This window comes from Arabidopsis lyrata (genome assembly GCF_000004255.2).
Source record: "Arabidopsis lyrata subsp. lyrata unplaced genomic scaffold ARALYscaffold_2, whole genome shotgun sequence".
In the NCBI taxonomy this organism is placed as follows: domain Eukaryota; kingdom Viridiplantae; phylum Streptophyta; class Magnoliopsida; order Brassicales; family Brassicaceae; genus Arabidopsis; species Arabidopsis lyrata.
This window is the reverse complement of record NW_003302554.1, coordinates 17,972,843-17,996,133: the sequence shown is the minus strand read 5'-3', so window position 1 is coordinate 17,996,133 and position 23,291 is coordinate 17,972,843. Positions and strand designations below refer to the sequence as shown.

The 23,291-nt window shown below is 30.9% G+C and overlaps 1 protein-coding gene and 1 long non-coding RNA gene across 2 annotated transcripts; one reads left to right on the top strand and one right to left on the bottom strand.

Annotated features, from left to right (window-relative positions):
• The first annotated feature begins 8,174 nt into the window (after positions 1-8,174).
• On the top strand, positions 8,175-9,559 carry LOC110230613. The gene is made up of 2 exons (XR_002333725.1): positions 8,175-8,552; positions 8,997-9,559. It is a non-coding gene; the product is annotated as an uncharacterized LOC110230613 (long non-coding RNA).
• An 8,137-nt stretch (positions 9,560-17,696) lies between these two features.
• Positions 17,697-19,559, bottom strand: LOC9323781 (ethylene-responsive transcription factor RAP2-4). Its single transcript, XM_021034860.1, has one exon. The coding sequence runs from the start codon at positions 19,015-19,017 to the stop codon at positions 17,992-17,994; it is 1,026 nt and encodes a 341-aa protein (XP_020890519.1). The 5' UTR covers positions 19,018-19,559; the 3' UTR covers positions 17,697-17,991.
• Between the last annotated feature and the right edge of the window lie 3,732 nt (positions 19,560-23,291).

Genomic DNA, 23,291 nt, shown 5'->3' with positions numbered 1-23,291 from the left:
AAGCATGCTTTTTTTTTTACGTGTCTCAATGTAAATGAAATGTAAAGAATGCATATATGGAATCTAGGACATTGGTCCCTTTATTTATTAGTATTAGTAAATTACATAAACAAAAAAAAAAAAAGATGGTAGAGGCCTAGAAGGTGTCAATCGGTTTAAAAAAAAAAAAAAAAATCGTTTTCTTTGGAAGGTAGACTGATTTCATCCATGTTGAAAAATTATGAACCGCGCTCTATTTGATTTTTTTTTAAAATGCGTCTAATCTTTTCATAATTGGTCTAAATTTTCTAATTAAGTAGCATGAGATACGAGCTTTTTGATGGCACACGAAAGAAGACTTTTTGTTGGTAATAAACTTATTATTTTTGGTAATCATACGAAAGAAGATCCGAGCTATGTTACGAATGGTTTTGCTAGATTAGCTTTTTAATTAATGTATTTGAGTATACACTATACAGTATTGATTTAGCTTAGGGCTTGATTGGTTCTCCCGCTAGCACCCGCCTAGCGGTTGTTAGCGGTCGGTTGCGGTTGCTAGCGGTTGGTACCAATCATAGAAACCGCTCCACACCGCTTCGAACCGCTCGAAATCGCTGGATTTCAAAAGCTCCTTCCCGCAAGCGTTTGCGGTTGCGGGCGGTTGCGGTTGGTGTAAAAAAGGAAAATAAATAAATTAAAATATATATCATCATGTCTGATTTATATTCACGTTAATTCTAAAAAAATAATTATTATTTAACTTTAATTTTCTAATATAAATAATTATTTTTGTTTTCAATATAAAAATTTATATGAATAATTATTTATGGTTTTTAATCATTAATCATTTTTAAAAAATTTATACTTTTCATAACTATAGTTTCTGGTGTTTTATAATTTTTTATAATCATATATTAAATTTATTTTGGTAAATTTTGGTTTAACCGCTATCGTACCCGCTGATCAACCAGTCGTAAATCTCCCGCAAACGCACCCGTTTTCAACCGCTAAACCAGTCGGTCAAAACGCTAAAAAACGCTTGAAACCGCAACCGCCTGCTTCCGCAAACTCCCACAACCGCAATCGCAACCGCTGCGTTTAAACCAGTCAAGCCCTTAGTAGCTACTTAGCTAAAATATAATGTTACGGTTGTATCAACGGTTAGACACCAAAAAAAATAAGGGGGGTAGATCAATTGTTAGCTAAGCTTTTGTTGGAATATATGGTCGTCTAAATTTCAAAATATATTTCTTTATTGAATTTGCCAAGTGTTTTGTATGTGTAAATATGAATTCTTAAGGTAGAATATGGTGGTAGAATTAAAAGAATGTAATGAATGAAAGACGGCATGGAATATTTTTAATATTTTGGAATCACTAACCTTGAGATTTGAGGATTATTCGACATTCTTAGAATACACATCAACGTATTAATATATTAAGGAATTTGATCAAAAACCATATCTCTACATGATCTCGGAAAATGATATATTCGGTTCATATTTGTAAGATTAGCTAGGAATCAAGGAAAGGTAAAATTTCACCGAAATCTATGGCAGGCATATTCAGAAACTTAATTTTTAGATTTTTAGAAATCTATCCCAATTTCTTCTTCACGGACATTACAACTTAATAATTTATAAACTTTTGGTTTTCCTTCAATTTTTTTTAAAAAATGTTGATGGAAGATTTCAGAGATCACAAAAAGTCCGAAATCAGAAGTGAAAAAGACAGCAGAATATATCTTTACTGATCAAATTATGAAGATAATATTTTACTACATCTTTCGGTATTTTCCTATAACCGGTTATAGCGAATTCTTTAACAATGAGTCTATTTGTGTAATATTATAAGTTTGGTTTTTGTTTTGGGTTTGTATGTAAAAACAACAATTCAATAACGAATTAGTAGAGAACTTAATGGTATAAAAGTGTAGAGTACGTATGCATGTGTTATGTGTATATACGAGTTATTTCAATAAAGATCATGCGGTAGAGAAATTTCTATAGTTCGAGTAAAGCGGCTAAGGATATGACTATGAGCCTATGAAGAATTGAGTTGTAAATATCGTTTGCCGGTCTAACGATCACATGCATTATAACAACCAGCTATAGCCATAGCACACAGATCCATTGGTTTACCAAACTAGTGGAAATGGCAATTCTTGTTTTGAGCACTTTTTATAGGAATCTTCTTTTTTTTGTTTTTTGAACAAACTAATAGGAATCTTTATGCAGCTTTTAATTAGACCTAAAACAGACCTAATAAAAATCGGGAAAAGAAAAAGAAATAGAGCGAAACGCCCACAAGAACAAAAACGATTGCACCGAATTCTATCTAACAGTTTGTGGTATTCAATCGAAACTAGTAGCTATAAACTCTCTCTAGTTTTGTAATGACAAAAATAGTACGTAAATCCTACGTGTATCGCATTTCTTTTTCATTGTTTTTTCATTGCATGCACTTGGTCGTATTATACGTACGGCTTCACTCTTTATATAGGTAGTTTATAATTAATTAATACTACTATTCACGACGGTTTGTTGTCCTGCATTTTTCTTAACTTGTCTAATTAAATTACGTCTAATTGGTATTTGAATATAATTTCATAACCAAAGACAGACCAGATAGGTCAAAATTCTTGACTTTCGTTACTTGAGAATCCACAAAGGGCACGAAATTAGAAACCCTTTAGATTTCTTGTTCCGACGGGGACAACCACTTTTTGTATTATTTTTAAGGGAAATTGTTAAAAATACCCTTTTTGGTGTGCTCCTTTTTAAAAATGCACTTTTAGATGTCTATTTTCAAAAATGCCTCTTTTTAAATCTGAAATTTTTATAAAGTTTTATTAGGTTTATAAGGTACTTATGGATTGTAACTACTACTTGAAGACTCGATCCAAGTATTTATAAGGTTTTATAAGGTGTTTTAAAAGTTTTACAAGTTATTTTAAAGGATTTTTAAGGTTTTTCAAAAGTTTTACAAAATATTTTAAAGGTTTTTAAAGGTATTTAAAATGCATTTATAAGATATTTATAAAGTATTTATAAGATTTTAAATACATAGAAATGTAGTTTGTGTATGTTTTAATAATATTATATACATATTTGGGTAAATCTTATATTTTTAAGAGCATTTTTTATAAGATTTTAAAAAGGGATATTTTTGAAAAGTGGCATTGAAAAAGTGGCATTTTTGCAAAAGTTTTTATTTTTAATTTCTTAATTTAAGCTCCATTAGCACACATTCATTGTATTTCAACTAATTTGTACAAATATAAACACAGTCATAAACACATGAGAGTTTTTTTTATGTTAAGCACATGAGTGGAAGTTTCTGATCATTTTCGTGCTGTTAATTAAGAAAATGTGCGGTTGTGGTTTAATTTATTGTTTGCTTAATTATTATCTTTATATTCGGCGGCGGTTAGAGAAAAGCTAAATTAGGCATTGTTGGGTTCATGAACTAATCACCATAACCCCAAAGTTCATTATAAATAGTTCCATATACCAAATTATATACTCCGGCACGATGCAATTTTCTACATATGTGTGCCCCCTTTCCAACAGATGATTATTTATATGTATCAGAATTAAGATCCCAAATCTATATTTCAATAAAAAATTTTTTTTTAAAAATATTCAAATGGTGGTAAGAAAATAATACCTTTCAGAAACAATGTAGGAAGAATAAGGCATGCTAAGCCATTTGTAAAAAATATAATTACTATGAGATGTAAGTTAATTAATTTATTTGGGAGATTTAATCTTTTGATTAAGGGTCCCCATTCCACAAAGAGACCTTGAATAACTTTCTTATTAAGGAAGATTTTTGTTTTTCAATAAAATTTGTTGGCATGGTCCCTGCTGCTCGGTGGTCCTTTCTCTTCTAGAACTCCCTAATTCTATTTTTGTATTCAGTATTGTTCTTTTTTATGTACAGGATACATTTATCTTTTACTGCTATCTATCTATATTTCTTAACTTACCCTATTGAATTAATTACGGATTTTGCCCTTTTTTGTAGTGGCATTTGTGGATTTTGCCATTTTTTGAATAGTTTGTAGATTTTGTCATTTTTCAGGTTCCAAAAATATGATTTAACATGCGTTTCACTCGTTATGTTTGGGTTTAGTCGGTTCCATTTGTTCTTAGGGTTTAGTATTTGGTATAAAGTACGTATTTTTGCAAAAAAATCACAAAATACGTACATTTTTAAGTGTTAAAAAAGGGCAAAATCCGTAAACTATTCAAAAAATGACATTTTCGTAAGTTTTTCCTAAAAAATAGCATTTTAGACAATAATCCCTACTCTATTTTTTACTCTTATGTTTTCCTTTAACCGCTTAATAATAACTTTTATAACAATATTCCATAAAAATGTTAAAATATATATATTTTTTAAATGTTCAAATAATTTGTAAAAAGATAATAGTTACATGGAGGGCAAACAACAATTAGAAAAAAAAAGAGATAATATATTTTCATTCTAGATTAGTAGAGAAACGTTTTCACATCAGATGAGTTCGAGTCCCTCCCACGATTGTTTGTGAATAATAGACTACTAGACTGATTCTCTGTGGTCCAAAATAATTTTTTTTTTTTAAATGAATTTGGTAAATTGCCTAAATTTTCTAGACTTGGGAGAGATTTATAGCTGAGCAATGCCTTTAATTTTCAACTTTTCACTAATAAATCCCAACTCAAATTTATTCGAATCAGGAAAATAAGATCTAGAGAGCGACTAGTTTTAATATTGTAAACTCATAGAATCAAAATCTTTGTTTTTTTAATCGACACCAATGATTCTTTTTCTACAAATTATACGAATATCACCGAAAAGAGGTACTTTGTGTATTCAAATCGACCTACGTAATGTGATTGAAATTCAACGGTAAGATTCTTACGGTTAGAACTAAACATTAATGTAAACGTAAGATGATTTTGTTATTTTTCTCCTCACAATAATTTTGTTTTTTATAAAACATGTGAATGTGCCTACGTGGCTATCTATTATTTGCCCACTTGCACCAAATTTTTAGTTGCTATGTCTTCTTTTTGTCAACCTTTCAGTTTTTGTTTCGTGATAATCTGGTTCTTTATCTGGTATAACTTTATTTGTCTATATTATTTAACCAGCTTCAAAACTAAATTAGATCAAACTCTATACCAGTTCTGTTTTTTAGTTATTCTTACAAAAAAAATTATTGATTAAAGTCTCAAAATTCAGTAAATGTTGGAAAAATGTTTTGATTTTTTTTTAAAAAAGATATTTTTCTCTAATTTATCTAAGATAATTACAATTTTTATAACCATTTCGTAAATTACTATTTGGCTCATTCCCAAAGCTAATGAAGAAAAAGTACAAAACAAAACTGAAGATTTGAGTCCCTTCAATGAAGCATAGGGCCACATTTCAACTGTCTTGCCCCATGAGCTAAAGCAGCTTATTTCTTTAATTTCCAAATGTTATATTCAATGTTAGTTTGATTGTTTTAAAACAATATCATCATTGTTTTTTGCTATGGTGCGATCAATAATATCATGTACTATTTTATTGATATGAACAATATTAAAAACTCACTCGAACCAACAAAATAGCAATGTATTAAGTAGTTTTATAGTTCATATATATATGTAATACTGTAATAGCCTAATGGGAAGCTTTTTTCCAAGATGTTTGTACTGATTAAATTATAATTTAAAAATTTAGTTTTACGAAGATAGTTAAACGAGTACAAATTAAATTATATGAAAATATATAATTTTGCAGTGAGTTGAATAGGTTTATGAATTAAATTCTACTATTCATTATAATAGGGATTATAAATTTATTCAGTTGATTTTAATCAAAAATATATAATGAAGAAGAGATGACAAAATCAAGAGTAATCCAACAATGTACGCAAATTAACTTGTGTACAAGTGTGCCTATGTTTTTGTTTTAAAGTAACAATATTTGCGTGTAACTAAATTGTTGAACAAAACAGCAGATGCTAAGTATATGAAAATTTGCAACGATATATATTAAATGAATTAAAACAAACAAATTATCAACATAAAAATGATGGTTTTATACAACGTACGTCAACGAAAGATCATGCTTTACAAGTTAACATACAACTCAACATATTGGTTTAATTTGTTGATCCAAACTAAGGCTTCTGCAACAGTTTTAGTCCCTGTTCTAAAAATCCCCGCCTAGCTCCGATTACTCCCTGCTTAATCGCTAGGCCCACCCTTTCCGCCTCGATTAATGACTAATCCCCTAAAAAATCAGTAACCCGATTATTCTCCGTCTAATCCGATTATTTCCCGCCTAATCCGATTATTTCCCGCCTAATCTTACATACCCCGATTATTTTTTAGATTACAAGTATAAAAAAAACATTTTATTTTTGTTATTCAATCATTTGAATTGGGAGTTTGTGATGTTTTACATAACTTGTGTTCAAATTTTAATAAAAATCATAAAAATTTGTTTTTACTGTAATTTTGAAAACAATATTGAATTAATATATTTTAAAAATATTAAAATAACCCTAAAACTAATCCCCGATTAATCCCCGATTTTAATCCGATTTTCCGATTAATCGCTAGGCCCATGCCGAACGCCCGACTAGCGCCTAGCGATTTTTCAAACAAGGGTTTTAGTGGGTTACAAAAAAAATTCTCAAAAATTTTATATGAGGTTATTATAGCTAGACAATTCAGGACAAAAATTTATAAAGTTTTTTTCAATATAATTAACAACAATCAATATGTATGAAGTATATCATACTGAATTTTACTATTATACTACAAGAAAGCATACCATATTCCGACCAATAATTATCCCGTTTGAAATATTGATGTCCCTTTATGCCAACTTCGACTTCACTATCATTCAGCATGTATTAACTAAATGAATGTCAAGCGACTATAGTGGTCGGTTATATATCTGACTAAACTTTCAATACATTTATATTAGTCAAATTTGTATATATTACAAAGTTTTGTGTGGTATGTGCACATTATTTAGTACTATTTGATTTGATGGCAGAAAAATAGAAAAACGAAGTGTGAAGTCATGTGAAGACACATGTAATTAGTTTGGTAGAAATTGATGAAAGATATACTTAACTATATAATTTTGAAAAAAAAGTTATAGTTAACTATTAGAGTTAGGTCTGAATAGAGTTTCCAACTTAATTAAACGACATGAAAACCTTTTTTAAAATGAATCGAGTAACAGTACTAAACCACTTTTGATATTTTTCTGTCACTTAGCTTAATGTTTCTCTAATTAATTAAGAAAAGAATTAATTTGATATCAACCACCAAATTGGCATTTAGCTAGTCCAATATATTCTCTTATTTTATTGTAAAATATATGTTAAATCCAACAACAAAATGTTCATTTGTATTTTGAAGCACTGTACTATATAAATATATTTGGGTAGCATGTTAGAAGTGTATATATATTATATATATATAAAGGCATATCAGATTTTAATTATCCAGGGATGTCAAAATGGTTAACCCAACTCAGCTCAACTCATTATCCAATGAGTTTGAAGCTAAATGAGTTGAGTCAACCCATGAACTCTGATGGGTTAGATAGTTAAAGAGACGATTTGGTGAGAGTGAAAAATGGGCAAATAAATGAGGTCAGAGACAATCAGTTTATCTACCTAGGAAGGGCGATATAAAAAAGCAAAAATAAGGTCTGCAAATCTATCTATTTACGGAAAAACCATGAGGCGCGCGTATGCAAAAATGTTGAGTGTAATAATTGACTTTTTGGGCAAAGCATTTAATGCTTATCAGGTGAAATGATGCTTGTGCAGCGATAGAACTAATTGGTTGACGTAACATTTTTACAATATATCTCAAATTTGAACTAATATCCAAAATGTCTCTCTAATTTAGCATGTGTATAGATGTAAACACATATATAGAACGGTATTAACAGTTGTACATAGGTACACATGTATATAAAGTGTTATTAACTTTTGTAGATTTGTATGTTACAAACATATACTGCAACCCGATTGTCGAACAGAGCATGTAAATACATATATAAAGAGCATTATTAATATTTATATACATATAAACACGTATATAGAGTATTATTAACATTTGTGAAGTAATACATTTATATACAAAATAGATATGTATATTATTATTATTACACCAGTTTTTGGTAAAACACCCCCCGACTCTTCCTTCTCTCTCTAACCTAATCGCCGTTCTTCTTCTTCATCGTCTTGGCCACGATCTGACCGGCGCGTGACGGCTCCCACAGCGTCGGCGTCGGTCCTCTCTTTCATGTATTGTCTTTGATTTCTTAGGTCTTGGAAGCGTGGTTGTTTTGGCGAGTTGGTTTGGGTTATTGTTGAATTTCAGATCTGATGGAGTTTGGTTCTAGGAGATTGGAATCGAAAGGGCTTTTGATCGATGGTGATGATGGAATCGTCGTTCTCACTATCGCATCTATGTGTGGTGCCTCTTCTTGTCCCTGACCACTTGCTTCATTGTGTTTGGAGCATCTATGGCTTCTTCTGATCTGAACAACGGCTCTGTTTTCTCGGTGACCCAATTCTCCTCTTGTCTCTCATGCTTCTTTTTTCTTTGGCTCTTCGTTGGTTGTGTTTGGTTTAGATCTTGTAGTTTGTGTTGAAAGTTTAGTTGGTGCTTTAGGCTTGGGCAGAGATTAAGTTTTGCTTTTGGGTTCTAACTCTACGGCTTATTGTATGGCTTTGTTGTACTTTCCGGATTAGTGCTTTGCTTGCTTTATCTCTCTGCTTTGGGTTCCTAGTTCTTCTTCGCTGTTTGCTTCCTCTAGTTTGTGTGTGGGTTCTGGTGGGCTAGGTTCGTGTTTGGGGTTTGTCTCTCGGATGGTACATCGTTGCAGGTGCATCTACTAGGTCTTTTATGAAGCCGTCTTCGGTTTTCGTTGTTGGGTTCTAAGCGCAGCAGTGGTTTCGTTCACTAGTTCTTCTCTTGCGAGGTCGTGACCGGTTCAGGTGTGTAGGTGGCTTTGATTGGTTCACTTTGTCCGCGTGTAAGAGTTGGTGCTCCTCTTTGACTTATCCCCAGCCGTTTTTCAAAGGTTCTTTGTGCCTGGTTTCGCTCGAGCTCATTTCCATGGTGGAAATGGCATGATGGTGTTTGTTGCTGTGCTCTTTTTTCGGATTGATCTCGCTCTCTGTTCTGTCGGATTGTTGCTGGTTGAGCCTTCAGATTCGTTCTTCTTCGGGATCTCCGGTCTATTGGAGTTTGCATGTTTGGTTGTTTCTTCTTGAGGCTCATGTTTCTTGGTTTCAACTCCGACGCCAACCGTTTCTCTGGGATTGTTTGCGGGTTATGATGGTTTCGAGTCTCAGATTTAGTTCTTTGGTTCCTTTTGAGTTTACCTTCTTGTACCTTTTTGTTTATAGTTTGCTTCCCTCTTTTGGGCTTAGTTTCCCGGGGATATTTATGTCTTCCGCCGGCTTAGTTTCCGAAAGAGTTTCGACTCTTGTCGGTCTTGTATTTCAAAACCGTATTCTACCCTCGTATAATATAATGGAATCATTCAGACGAAAAAAAAAAAAAGATATGTATATTACATGATACATAAGGTGTTATTAACATTTTGTATACATGTAAATACATATATAGAGCATTATTAATATTTGTATAAATGTAAACACATATATAGAACGTTAATAATATATGTACACATGTACTAAGTAAACTGCACATCTTTCATCAATGGCTTTCACTGCTCTCTCTCTCCAGCGCTATCGTAAGAACCTCTTTTCTTCACCGTCAACAAAAAACAAAGTAACCCCAGATCCCTCCCGTTGGCCAACACACAATCTCTCTTCGGCCTCAAATCTTCTACCGCACACGGCGGCCGCGTCACCGTCATGGCTACCAACAAAATCAAGTTAGATACCATCACCGAAAATGGATTTTCGCCTTTGAATTAACGGCCTTGAATCATCGAATAAACCAAGAATGAAAACAAAAATTTTAAAACTATAACAATAATTAAAATGTAAAAGTTAAGATAGATTCACCAACTTCTCGATATTTGATTTGCTATAGAAATCACCGGTGAAAGAATAATGGCAAGAGATGAAATGGGGAACAAATGACCAGCAAAGGTTTTGATGATGAGAGATAATGAAAAGTGTAAAAAAAAAATTGGAGCGTGGGGCTAATTTAGTCTGTTTACGGGGCTATATATTTATATTGTTTGCTCAACTAAATGGATAGTGACAAAACTAATTTAGACTTAAAGTTGTACTTTACACCCAATTATCTCATAGTTAAATGGGTTGACCCATTAATATAATAAATAAATTAATATTAAAATAAATTAATAATTAAAGTAAATTAACAATAAAAAGAAAATAATAATAATAATAATAATAATAATAATAATAATAATAATAATAATAACGGATTTAAGTTCATACCAAAAAAAATCATTAGTTTACGTTTTTGGCGGGAAAATCACGGATTTTAAGTTTTTAGCGGGAAAATCACAGATTTATATTTTTGGCGGGAAAATCATGAATTTACGTTTTTGACGGGAAAATCACAGATTTACATGTTTGGCGAAAAAATCACAGATTTACGTTTTTGGCGAAAAAAATAACGAATTTAATTTTTTTGCGGAAAAATCACGAATTTACGTTATTGGCGGGAAAATCACGAATTTACGTTTTGGCAGGAAAATCACGGATTTACATTTTTGGCGGGAAAATCACGAATTTACGTTTTGGCGGGAAAATTACGGATTTACGCTTTTGGCGCAAAAATTTGACATTCTCATTTTTAGTTAAAAATTATAAAAAAAATTTGGCGGGAAAATAATGGATTTACGTTTTTGGCGGGAAAATCACGGATTTACGTTTTTGGCGAATTACGGATTTACGTTTTTGGCGGGAAAATTTGACATTCTAATTTTTAGTTAAAAATTATAAAAAAATTTGGCAAGAAAATCATGGATTTACGTTTTTGGCGGGAAAATCACGGATTTTCGTTTTTGGAGGGAAAATTACGGATTTACGTTTTTGGCGGGAAAATTACGGATTTACGTTTTTGGCGGGAAAATTTTACATTCTCATTTTTGGTTAAAAATTACAAAAAATTTGGCGGGATAATCACGAATTTATATGTTGATGGAAAAATTGTGTATTCACATTTTTGGCGGGAAAATTAAGGACTATATTCAATCGGTTTAGAAGTTTTGGTTAGACTCAAATTGAAATCGGTTTAGAGATTGGAATTGATTTGATTCAATTTAACAAAAATTGATGGGTTAAATGGGTAAACCATTGAAACCATTAACCCATTATAACCCAACTCATTTGATCCATCAACCCATTTGACTCAATAACTTATTTGATCCATCAACTCATTTGAGTCAAAATTTTCAACTCATTAGGATTCATGGATTGAGTTGAGTTATATTGATCCATGAATTTTGACTCATTTGACATCCCTATCCATATATATTTCAACCACCAAATTGACCCTTATCTAATATCTAGTCCAACACATTCTAGAATCTGTAACATATTTATTATATTATATATAAACACAATTTGTATAAATCATGTATGTTTAATCCAACAACAAATTTTACTTTTTATCCCCACCAAAAAAAAGCAGCAACAAAATATTATCTTCGAATTGTGCTAATGAATATATATATATATATATATATATATATATATATATATATATATGACACTAGTTTAAATTATATTGAAGTGTACATATATTCAAAAAATAGGATAGATCTAGACGTGCATCACACTTTTCTTAACAATAATACTTAACAAAATACTATTCGGAATGCATTATCACGTCCTAACTAATCTTTTATTGTCCCAACTATTATTTCCACTGTTTTGCTATTATTTCTTACAATCTTGGAGGTGAATCACAATAGGAAAGAGCATGTAATTTCATATTTATTTAGTCCAAACTTTATAAATTACAAATCATATACATCGCCAATATTTGTTTTTGTAAATGGAGGTTCCCAAGATTTGCCACGAACGGAAAGTTTTTGCATTGCTTATTTAAATGGGAATATGAGATAGTAATCGTACTTTGAGTTCCTTTTGCGGGGAGGCAAAAAATAAATTATCTTACATATAGAGTATAATTCATTGTTGACAAATTAAAATATAATTATTTAGGATATATTAATAATCTTTTGAAATATCGATTGATTAGCTAGTTCTTAGTGGATAATTAAAATTTTCCATATCCAATTACGTTTTGATTTTTTTTAGTATCTGGAAGTTTAAAACCGAAGGCTCTACGTCTCCCAGAAACTAGACCCACACCAAATTAAATTCATCTCTTTTAAAGTAGAGATCCCTCCCAACGAACATTGAACCTAGTCTCTCCATATAACGTCAAAAATCTTTACTTGAATAAGTTACTTTATGAAAAGTCCATATATTAGTGCATTCTTTTGTTTATTTGGACTCATTACTATAGAAATCTATATATAATAGCAATCTAATAAATATCATTTGCACATCTGAACGGTTACGTCTTTTTATCGCAACTTTTCATTTAAATCGGTTACGTTTTTTATGGTTATATCTTTTTATTGAATTTTATCTTTGAATTTTCGTTGAATTATTTACGGTTATATTTGTTCAATTACAGTCGTATCTTTTCAGTTTACAGTTATATCTTTATAGTTGCATTTATTCATTTAAAGTTACGTCTTTCCATTATATAATTTCATTGCATTTTTTGTATAGTTAGTAATACTACGAAGTTTTTTTACATCAACCATTAGACTACATATCAAATTGGTTTTATTAACCAAAATAACAACCTCAATAAATGCATTTTGCACTTCTGAACGGTTGTGTCTCTTTATCGTAACTTTTCGTTAAAATATTAACGGTTATTTTTTCGGGTGTGTTTTTTATCGCAATTCTTCGTTAAAATATTGACGGTTATTTTACGGTTGTGTCTTTTTATTGCAACTTTCTGTTAAAATATTGGTTGTTACTTTATTCGTTTGTGTCTTTTTATCGCAGCTTTCCGTTAAAATATTGACGGTTATTTTTTCTCGGTTGTGTCTTTTTATCGCAACTTTCCGTTAAAATGTTGACGGTTATTTTTTCTCGGTTGTGTCTTTTTATCGCAACTCTTCGTTAAAATATATATTGAAGGTTAATTTTTTAGTTGACGGTTATTTTTCGGTTGTGTCTTTTTCTCGCAACTTTTTGTTAAAATATTAACGGTTACTTTTTTAGTTGACGGTTATTTTTTTGGTTGTGTTTTTTTCTCGCAACTTTCAATTAAAATATTGACGGTTACTTTTTTCGTTTCTGTTTTTTATCATAACTTTTTGTTAAAATATTGACGATATTTTTTTCTCGGTTGTGTTTTTTTTTGTCTGTTAAAATATTGACGGTTATTTTTTTCTCGGTTGTGTATTTTTATCGCAATTTTTTGCTAAAATATTGACAGTTATTTTTTCTCGGTTGTATCTTTTTATCGCAACTCTTTGTTAAAATATTGACGGTTACTTTTTTCGTTGACAGTTATTTTTTCGGTTGTATCTTTTTATCGAAACTTTCCGTTAAAATATTGACGGTCATTTTTTTTGGTTGTGTCTTTCTATCGCAACTTTCCGTTAAAAGTTTGACGGTTATTTTTTCTCGGTTGTGTCTTTTTATCGCAACTCTTCGTTAAAATATTGACGGTTCTTTTTTTCGTTGACGATTATTTTTTTGGTTGTGTCTTTTTATCACAACTTTCCGTTAAAATATTAACATTACTTTTCTCGTTTGTATCTTTTTATCGCAACTTTTCATTAAAATATTAACGGTTATTTTTTCTCGGTTGTATCTTTTTGTCCTAGCTCTTTGTTAAAATATTTATGGTTATAATTTTTCATTGATGGTTATTTTTCGGTTGTGTCTTTTTATCGTAACTTTCAGTTAAAATATTGAAGGTTTTTTTTTTTTGTCTTTTTATCGTATTTTTCTATTAAAATATCGACGGTTTATTTTTCTCGGTTGTGTCTTTCTATCGCAACTTTCCGTTAAAATATTGACGGTTATTTTTCTTGGTTGTGTCTTTTTATCGTAACTCTTCGTTAAAAAATTGACAGTTATTTTTTTCAGTATGTGTCTTTTTATCGCAATTTTTCGTTTAAATATTGACTGTTATTTTTTCTTGGTTGTGTCTTTTTATCGCAACTCTTCGTTAAAATATTTACGGTTACATTTTTCGTTGACAGTTATTTTTTCTGATGTGTCTTTTTATCATAACTTTTAGTAAAAATGTTGACATTTACTTTTTTTGTTTTGTCTTTTTATCGCAACTTTTCGTTAAAATATTGATGGTTATTTTTTCTCGGTTGTGTTTTTTATCGCAACTTTCCGTTAAAATATCGACGATTATTTTTTCTCGGTTATGTCTTTTTATCGCAACTCTTCGTTAAAAGATTGACGGTTACTTTTTGTGTTGACGGTTATTTTTCTGGTTGTGTTTTTATATCTTTTTGGTTTTGAACCGCTAGAATTTTTCCTCTCTATATTATAACTCTTTTTTAGTTATTTTGTCACTTATAAATAATTTTATATTCACAAAAAATGTTTCAAAAGTGTTTTTTAATCATAATTTTTTTTTTTTACATTTTTATTCATAAATTTTTTTTAATATCTTTAGAAAATATTTACGATATAACTTTAAGACATAGTAAATTTTATATAATAATTCAATTATTTGAATATATTATAATAATAATTTAATACATAAACGTAATAAAATATATTTGTTGAAAATTAGTTAATAACATAACTTTCGACGAATATTTCCAAATTTTTGTTGCATAAATTTAACATAATTTGTACCAAACATATGGTGTGTTCATTAAGGGGTCTTTAATTTTACTCTTTCTCATAGATTGGCGTTTATGTGATCTGTGTTCATATTGCGATATTTAACTTTTTGGTTATACGGGAAATAAAATAAAATAGTTACTCCAAAATACCTTAATTAGGGAAAGACAAACAACGGAAGAAGTGTGCAACGTGAAATGTCGGGGTCGGGCTATCAAATATCCTCCGGGGAACCACAATAGCCCATAGTATAAACTTTATACTATAAAGCCCACCAAAAAGCCCATTCTCCACTAACTGCGTATTTTTTATACCGAGAAACAACTATGGGTTTCTATACATTCTAGTTTCTACTATACTAAAATATGGGCTTTTTCTATGGGCTAATTTGAAAAGGCCCATATTTGTAAGATTAATTATATGGAGAATTGCACGAACAAATGCACTTTTAACTCAAGATTACCACTAGGCCTGGGCAAATAAACCGAACCGAATGTACCGAACCGAAACCGAACCAAAAATTTGAAAATAACCGAATGAATACTAATTCTATAACCGAAATAACCGTAACCGAATCGGTACCGAACCGAAATATTTTGGGTAACCGAAATACCCGAAATACCCGAAATACAATTATATTTTCAAAATAATTAGTTATTTATAGACCAAATGATCAAAAATACTTGAAAAATATATAAAAATGGTAAAATACTCAAAAATAACCGAAATATTCGAAACTATCATAAGCAAAATAACCGAATGAATACTAAATTTTTAAACCGAAAGAACCGAAACCAAACCAAAATTTCAAAATATCCGAATGGATACTAAATTTTGAAACCGAAAGAACCGAAACCGAATTGACCCAACCGATAACCGAACGGTTAACCGAAAGTCCAGGCCTAATTACCACTGTTGTTGCCTTGTTGGGCTTGTTTCTCTTATATAATGTGATGGTCTAGTTGTATTAGTCAAATGTATAAGCTATCTACAAAAATCCTTGAATTGGTTTTGGTAAGTTGGTTATCTAAGTTGAAATCAAAAGTGATTCAAAGACGGATATTACTAAAAAATTAAAAATGGATACAAACTACTTCAGGCTGATAGATTTTTATTCAAGATTAGACGTCTATGAACAATAATGGTGTTACCGAATTCAATGCAATGTCATAAATACAATAACTTTTATACAAAAAATGGTTGAAAAACGCATGTGAAAGAGAAGAGAAATGGAGTGTGAACATAATCTTTGGTGGGCTCCTTTGGTGTTGTGTGCCTTTCAAATTTTCCATCTTTATGCTTCCTTTGCGTAAGTTGGAATTTTCCTCTATTTGCTACTTATATAATAAACATATTAGATGGATTGGTCTGATTTACTTGCTATGACTACTGTTAGTACCGGAAATTGGTATATTTTTGTATCTGAGCTAACAAATTTCAAGTACTATAAAGATCTTTTTGTATTTTTTAGTATTATGCATATTCCCCGTGAAATTAACTTCCGTGCTGATAGACTTACGAAGTGCAAGAGCAAGTGGTTTCTGTTTTCCCATGTAAATCTGTCGTTTTTCGATTGGCTCTCTCTCGAAAATAATCACTTCCGATTATTTAATGTATGGGGTTCGAAAAAAAAAAAAAACAAAACATATTAATATGGGTATGTGGATTATTTTAATTTGAAATGTTAGAGATAAAATTTTTGTCATGAAAAAACAAAAATGATGAACAAACGTTGATTTTTGTATCTCCCCTTTTACTTCTTTGAGTCACACCTTTTGTGTACCGGCGAAAATCCATGTCTACTTTTTCTAAAATGTGTGAAGAAGATTCGATCAATGTCTTACCGACTTTGTCTTTTTCTACCTCACTACAGTGACATCGAATTATTGAGTTTCGACATTCTTTTGATATAAGTAAGTATTAAGATAAATGATAGAAAATGCTTCACGAAAAGTTGTGGCAAGGCCGGCCACATACATCAACACGCCAAGCTTTCACCATTAGTGATATTAAAACGGACAAGAAATATTTCACACCATTAGTGATATTTGAGAACGTGTGAGAAAGATCCAAAAAAATCTAACTACGATATGAAGAATAAGGTGACGTGTTAGCAAATGAGTTATATCAGGTAAATGCGTTATAACATTCATAGATGCAATTCCACATATAAACTTTTTTTTTTTTTAGAACATAACAAAATTTTAGTGGAACAAATTAAAACCGTTCTACCACCTGTTTTAATATCACTAGAACGTTACTTTGTTGAGGGCTCAACCAATCAAATAGCTACGCTTACATACTTGATTGTATTAAATCCTTTTTCTATGATTCGAAACTACCATTTTGGACAGACGATATGATAACATTTCTTATAATTTTTGCAAACATTAGTAGATATTATATTTCAAGGATGTTAATCTGCGGTGGAATTTTTCTATCAATCCGACTACAATATCACTTATTTAGGGGTTAACATAAATTATCAATCAATATCAAATCAACTTTTGTATTTTATCTTGACGAATCATATGACTTCAGAGGGTTTGACAGATTACGAAAACGTTAAAAAACCTATGACGACACTCAAGAGACGTGCTTCACTTGAATTGTAGTAAAAAGGTTCACGTTCATACAAAATCTAGGTGAAGGAAGACCTGTGAATTGGTTTCTCATGTCAAAAAAAAAAAACTATTTGGTTTTGATAAGTTTAACAAATTCATCCACGAAACTACAAATCCAATCTTCATGTACTTAGATTACATGCTCATCTTCTTAAAAATCACATGGTTTGTCGAAATCAAAATGTTTTGGCCTTGTCAAATAGATAATTGTAGAGACGACTTCAATTTACTACAAAAACTAAAATAAAATTGCATTAAGATAAAGGCACTGAGGCTACAAATTACATAAGACAGAGAAAAAAAAAAGATTACATAAAATGAAATCTGTGGCATGGTCGAAGCCTGACAAAAAACCGCAAGCTGGACCGACACAGAGACTAATACAAACCCATAATACAAAATATTAACATAATACGAAATTTAACAACTAAACCATAATTAATTAATTACTTTTAGGCCTGTCATGCAATTTCACAAAAACTCCATTGCAAGCGGCTGAAATTCCTATTTTGCCCCTAAGCTAAATCGAATCCCAATCGATCTCGTACGACGGAAACTTCTCCAACGAGAACGTCTCGTTCCACTGCGGCGGCTCCTCCGGATCAGCGAACGTCAAGTCCGACAACGGCGAAGATCCCGCGGTGGATTCTTCAAACTCCGTCACTGGTGGAGATCCAGCAGTCGAGACCGATTTTTCCTCCGCCTTGACCTCTTTCTCCGATAGATCTGGCGACGAAACCTTCTTCTCCGTCACCGATGAACTACGTTTCTTCGATGCTTTCGTCGGTTTGTCCTGTTTCTGAGTCTCCGCCATGCTTTTACAAATAGCTTCAAGCTTAGCGTCGACTGAAGAGTGAAGAGGTTTGTATTCACCGAAATCGCCTCCGATGTGAGATCCGTTATGACGTAGGTTAGGGAAGTTAAGCCGGGCGAAATCGCCGCGCAGCTTATACGCCGCCTTATCATAGGCCAACGCTGCTTCCTCCGCCGTGTCAAAGGTCCCAAGCCAAAGACGAGTTCGATTCCTCGGCAAACGGATCTCAGCCACCCATTTACCCCAGTGACGTTGCCTCACACCTCTGTAAAGCTTCGTCGGCTTCGGAGGAACACCTGAACCGTAAGCGAAACAAGATCCGGCGACTCCAGATTGCTTCATGAGTAACGGCTTTGGGCTGAGAAGATTCGAGAAAGTGTTGTTGTGATGCGTCGGAGGTAGAGGATGATGGATCTGAGATTGGATCTGCTGGATTTGAGAAGAAGAGAGGTTGTTGAGCCCGATTAGTGACCCGGTTTGTTGAAGATCCGACCCGTATGAAAACGGTTGGGTCAAGAACGTTGAATCCGGGTAATAACCGGGGAGAGGAGGAAGAGAAAACGCAGACGCAGACGCTGCGGGATGAAGAAACGCAGACGCGGAAGAAGGGGAATCGGAAACGCTTTTGATAAAAGGTACAAGCGCGTCCATGAGTTCACCACCACTACCACCAAACGAATCTGATGCTTGAAACGTTCTGCTACTACTGTACAAATTCATAGCAGCTGCCATTTGAATCCGAAAAAAAGAACCTGAATCTTATCAAAAGTAAAGAAACAAGGATTTTCCGAGAAAATTCAAGAAAAATAAAAAAAATGGATCTAAAAGGTTTGAAATAAGCAACCTCTGTTAGATCCAAAAAGAGGGAATCAAAAATTCACCCTCGGTTTACTAAAATCTAAGAAGAAGAAAAAAAGGGTAAAATCAGAAGAAATTTGGAAAAAAGATCTCGTTCTGAAAATACCTGCCTTTCAAATTAAAACAAAAAATTGAACACAAATTCATAAGCTTGATTTTTCTGTATGACAAAAACAAACCCAGAAATCGAATTTTCTTTTCTATTTCTTTTTGAAAGACAGATGATTCACAGAAGCGAGGGACACCAGAATAGGGGGGAAATTGCAAGAAAATGTAAAAATTCAAAGATCAAATGAGAGAAAAAAACACAATTGCTCGTTATCTACCAATTTTGTTTTTGGGGGAGGGCACTCAATTTTTTTTCTTTTTTGTGTAGTGAATTACTCTCAAACCTCACCGATGAACTAACCTCACCTGCTTGGCTCTTGTTTATATAGTGGGTGTAGTCTTCTCACACTATTTTCATATTTTCCGTTTTATATTTTAAAATAAGAATGTTTGATGACACGAGATGGTAAAAAAAAATTAACAGTGAGAAAAAAAAAAAAACAGTTATGTAGGCTTTTTTTTCAAGTAACGGTAACAAATACTCCCTCTGTTCCTACAAGATTGATGTTCTAGAATTTTTATATATATTAAAAAATAATCATTATTTAATTATTTATCAATTACTTTTTTATACTAAATATTTTTTTTTATAATTTTGAACCAATAGTATTAGAAAACAGTTAATCATTACGTCTTAAAGTTTACGATATATTAATTTTAATCAATAAATAATTAAACTTTATGGAACAAACTAAAACTTTAGAACATCAAATATCTAAGAACAGAGGGAGTATCAGTTTAATAAAAAATCTGTAATTGGACAATTCTCACTAAAATATCACACTATACTTTAAATTTTAAATAGTCAACCTTAAATTTTGAATGCATGCAAATGATTGTTTGGACAAAACCAGAATAATTTTGGAACATTAAACTAATAGCGTTATTTTTGATAATAAAACTTGATACTAATATTTAAGAATATAACCTAACTTTTCTTTTTTTAATCCACCTATAACTTCTAGTTAAAGTTATCCTCTAATGTCAAACTTTTTTTTTTTTTTTTTGTTAAAAACCTTTATCTCTTCAACAAAGATTTGATTATGAATTATGTTATACTATAATTAATATTTTAGAAACTAATTGAAATTTCAAAATTTTAGTTTCTATATCATACTCCCTCCGTTTCGTTTTAGTTGTCGTTTAGGGTTTTCTCACACAAATTAAGAAAAGCATTAAATTTTCTGTTTTACCTTTTATTAATATATCTTATAAAATTTTTCATTGGCCAAAACATTAAACAATAGGAATAATACTGGAATTTTTACCAAACATTTGCATTGAAAACCTAAAACGACAACTATTACGAAACAAAATTTAATTCCTAAAACGACAACTAAAACGAAACGGAGGGAGTATAAGTTAATGTTTTGTTAATACTCACTCTGTTTCTTTATAAGTGATGTTTTAGGAGAATACACATAGATTAAGAAATCATTTAATTGTTGGTTATTTTTAAACTAAAACATCATTTATTATCTAATCAGCCAATAAAAATAAATCTACAGAATATAAATTATCAAAACCAATAAAAATAATTAATTTTGCATTAAAAATTGAAAACATCATCTATTTAAAAACAAAATTAAAAGTTTAAAACATCACTTATAAAATAACGAAGGAAGTATAATATAAAAACATGACTACTTGTTAACATAGTTTATATAACTATTAATGTTCGTTGACATGGGTAAGGAATAAATGTTATACCAATAATTAAGATTATAAAATAGATTCTTCTAAATAGGGGAATTTAATGTATCTAAATAGAATCTACTCCTAATTTGCAACTTTTATAAATAAAAATAAAATTTCTTTGAAATAGTTTTTAAAAGAAAAAATATGGGAATTGATTGGAGTAATGGAAATATATCGGAAATGATTGAATCTTCTGGAGGTAAACTGTAGTTTCCTAACCTGTGAGTGAGAGCCGGTGGGAAACATGACATGCAGCAAATGACTGAATGACGCGTGCGGGAAATGGCTTAAAGGTGTACATATTCATAACACGTGTCCTCATATTGTTTGTGCTTTGTGGAGTAAATAGTCATACCTGATTTTGTTGACCAATCTGGGCTGTGTTCACACACAGTTCAAAGACCATTTTGCTTATTTGTTTGTTTGTTATTGCTGAGCTACGTTCTCTGTTAATCATCTCTTTTATTGGCCTCACAAAAACTTACAGACTTTTAGCTCTCGTTTTCTTTCATTTTTACTGTTCAAAAATTTAAAAATATCTAAAATTGTACTCGGTTTCATATTATAAGATGTTTTAACTATTTTATTTTGTTTCACAATATAAAATGTCTAAGGCAAAAAAGTTCAAGTTTCTATGCAAAAATTAAATTTATATACATTTATGACTATTTATATTCTGCTGTATAAAATTTTATTGGCCAAATTCTCTTAAATAAAATAGTAAATTATGTTTCTAATGTAGAAAATATAAAAACAAAAAAGATTAATTAGTTTCTTAAATTTGTGCTTTTAGCTAAAGTATCTTATATTTTGAAACAGAGGGAGTAAGTAATAATTTCTTCTCTTTTGATCATGAAAATAAGTACTGCATAATCTACAAACAATTTTTTTGTCTTATGATATTGCTACCTTATTTATAAACAATTTACATAATCTTCCTTATTTTTCTGCTAATCATTCATATGATATGTTTTCTATGTTGTAAGTTGTAACTATATATCACCTTTTTCATACACCGGTTGATCATATCCGATTTTTTTCAACGGTACGATATTTGATTTCTTGAATTAATTACGGATTTTGCCCTTTTTTATAGTGGCATTTGTGGATTTTGCCATTTTTTGAATAGTTTGTAGATTTTGCCCTTTTTCAGGTTTCAAAAATATGATTTAACATGCGTTTCACTCGTTATGTTTGGGTTTAGTCGGTTCCATTTGTTCTTAGGGTTTAGTATTTGGTATAAAGTACGTATTTTTGCAAAAAAAATCACAAAATACGTATATTTTTAAGTGTTAAAAAAGGGCAAAATCCGTAAACTATTCAAAAAATGGTATTTTCGTAAGTTTTTCCTAAAAAATGGCATTTTAGACAATAATTCCTTTCTTTTTACCTTTGGGGAGTCTAAAATAGTAGTGATGCTTTTATAAACAAAATAATAATAATAATAATATTGTTTGTAATCACTAAAAGATAAGAGATAAAAATAAGATAGTGAGTGGCACAGGGATGCTCTTCCAAAACAGTTGTGATATTCTTATTATTAATGGGTCACCTACTTCCTCCTCAACATTTTTCTATTTTATTTCGTTCTTAGTGGAGATTATCTGGGCACTAAATTTAATTTTGGTTCAAAATACAAGAGAAATTAAGCAAGCTATATAGATTACACACCCATAATTTCATAAATTACGTGATACTGTAAACTACGAATTTTCACTTTATCGTATGTTAGTAGTATTATCTATCATTAACATGTAATCCACTAAGAATTTTCAACGAAATTAGCTAAACTAGTGTGGTTCTAAATTCAACTATCGACGTTATATAATAAATAATAACTGGAATTAAGAAAAATATCTTAAGACGCCGATGGTGATATAGATTTACATCACGATTTAAGATAATTTAATATTTAAAGTTGTTGTTTAGTCGCGCAAGTATTAATCATGCATGATGATAATTATAATGGGTAGTTTAGACTTTAGTCGACATAAATTATTACAAAACTAATAGAACTCTCTAGAGGTTTAGAGAGGGATTGGCTGAGAACTCCACCATTATCATTATCATATTCTAAAAAACTACCCTAATATTTTAGCTAAAGTCCGAACCTTTCGCCATCTTATCTGACTGTGTATTTTGTCTCTAGCCGCAATTGCTACAAAACGCGATTTTATACAAATGCCCGACCAAAGAAAAAGACCTACTACATCTAATGAACTTTCGCAAATGACCATGGTTAAATTTATGAATGTACTATTAATCTATTATGTAGAAGTTTCGAGTTCAAATTCGATTTTCTGTACTTGATTGAACTATTTTGACAAAGATGCAACATCGAT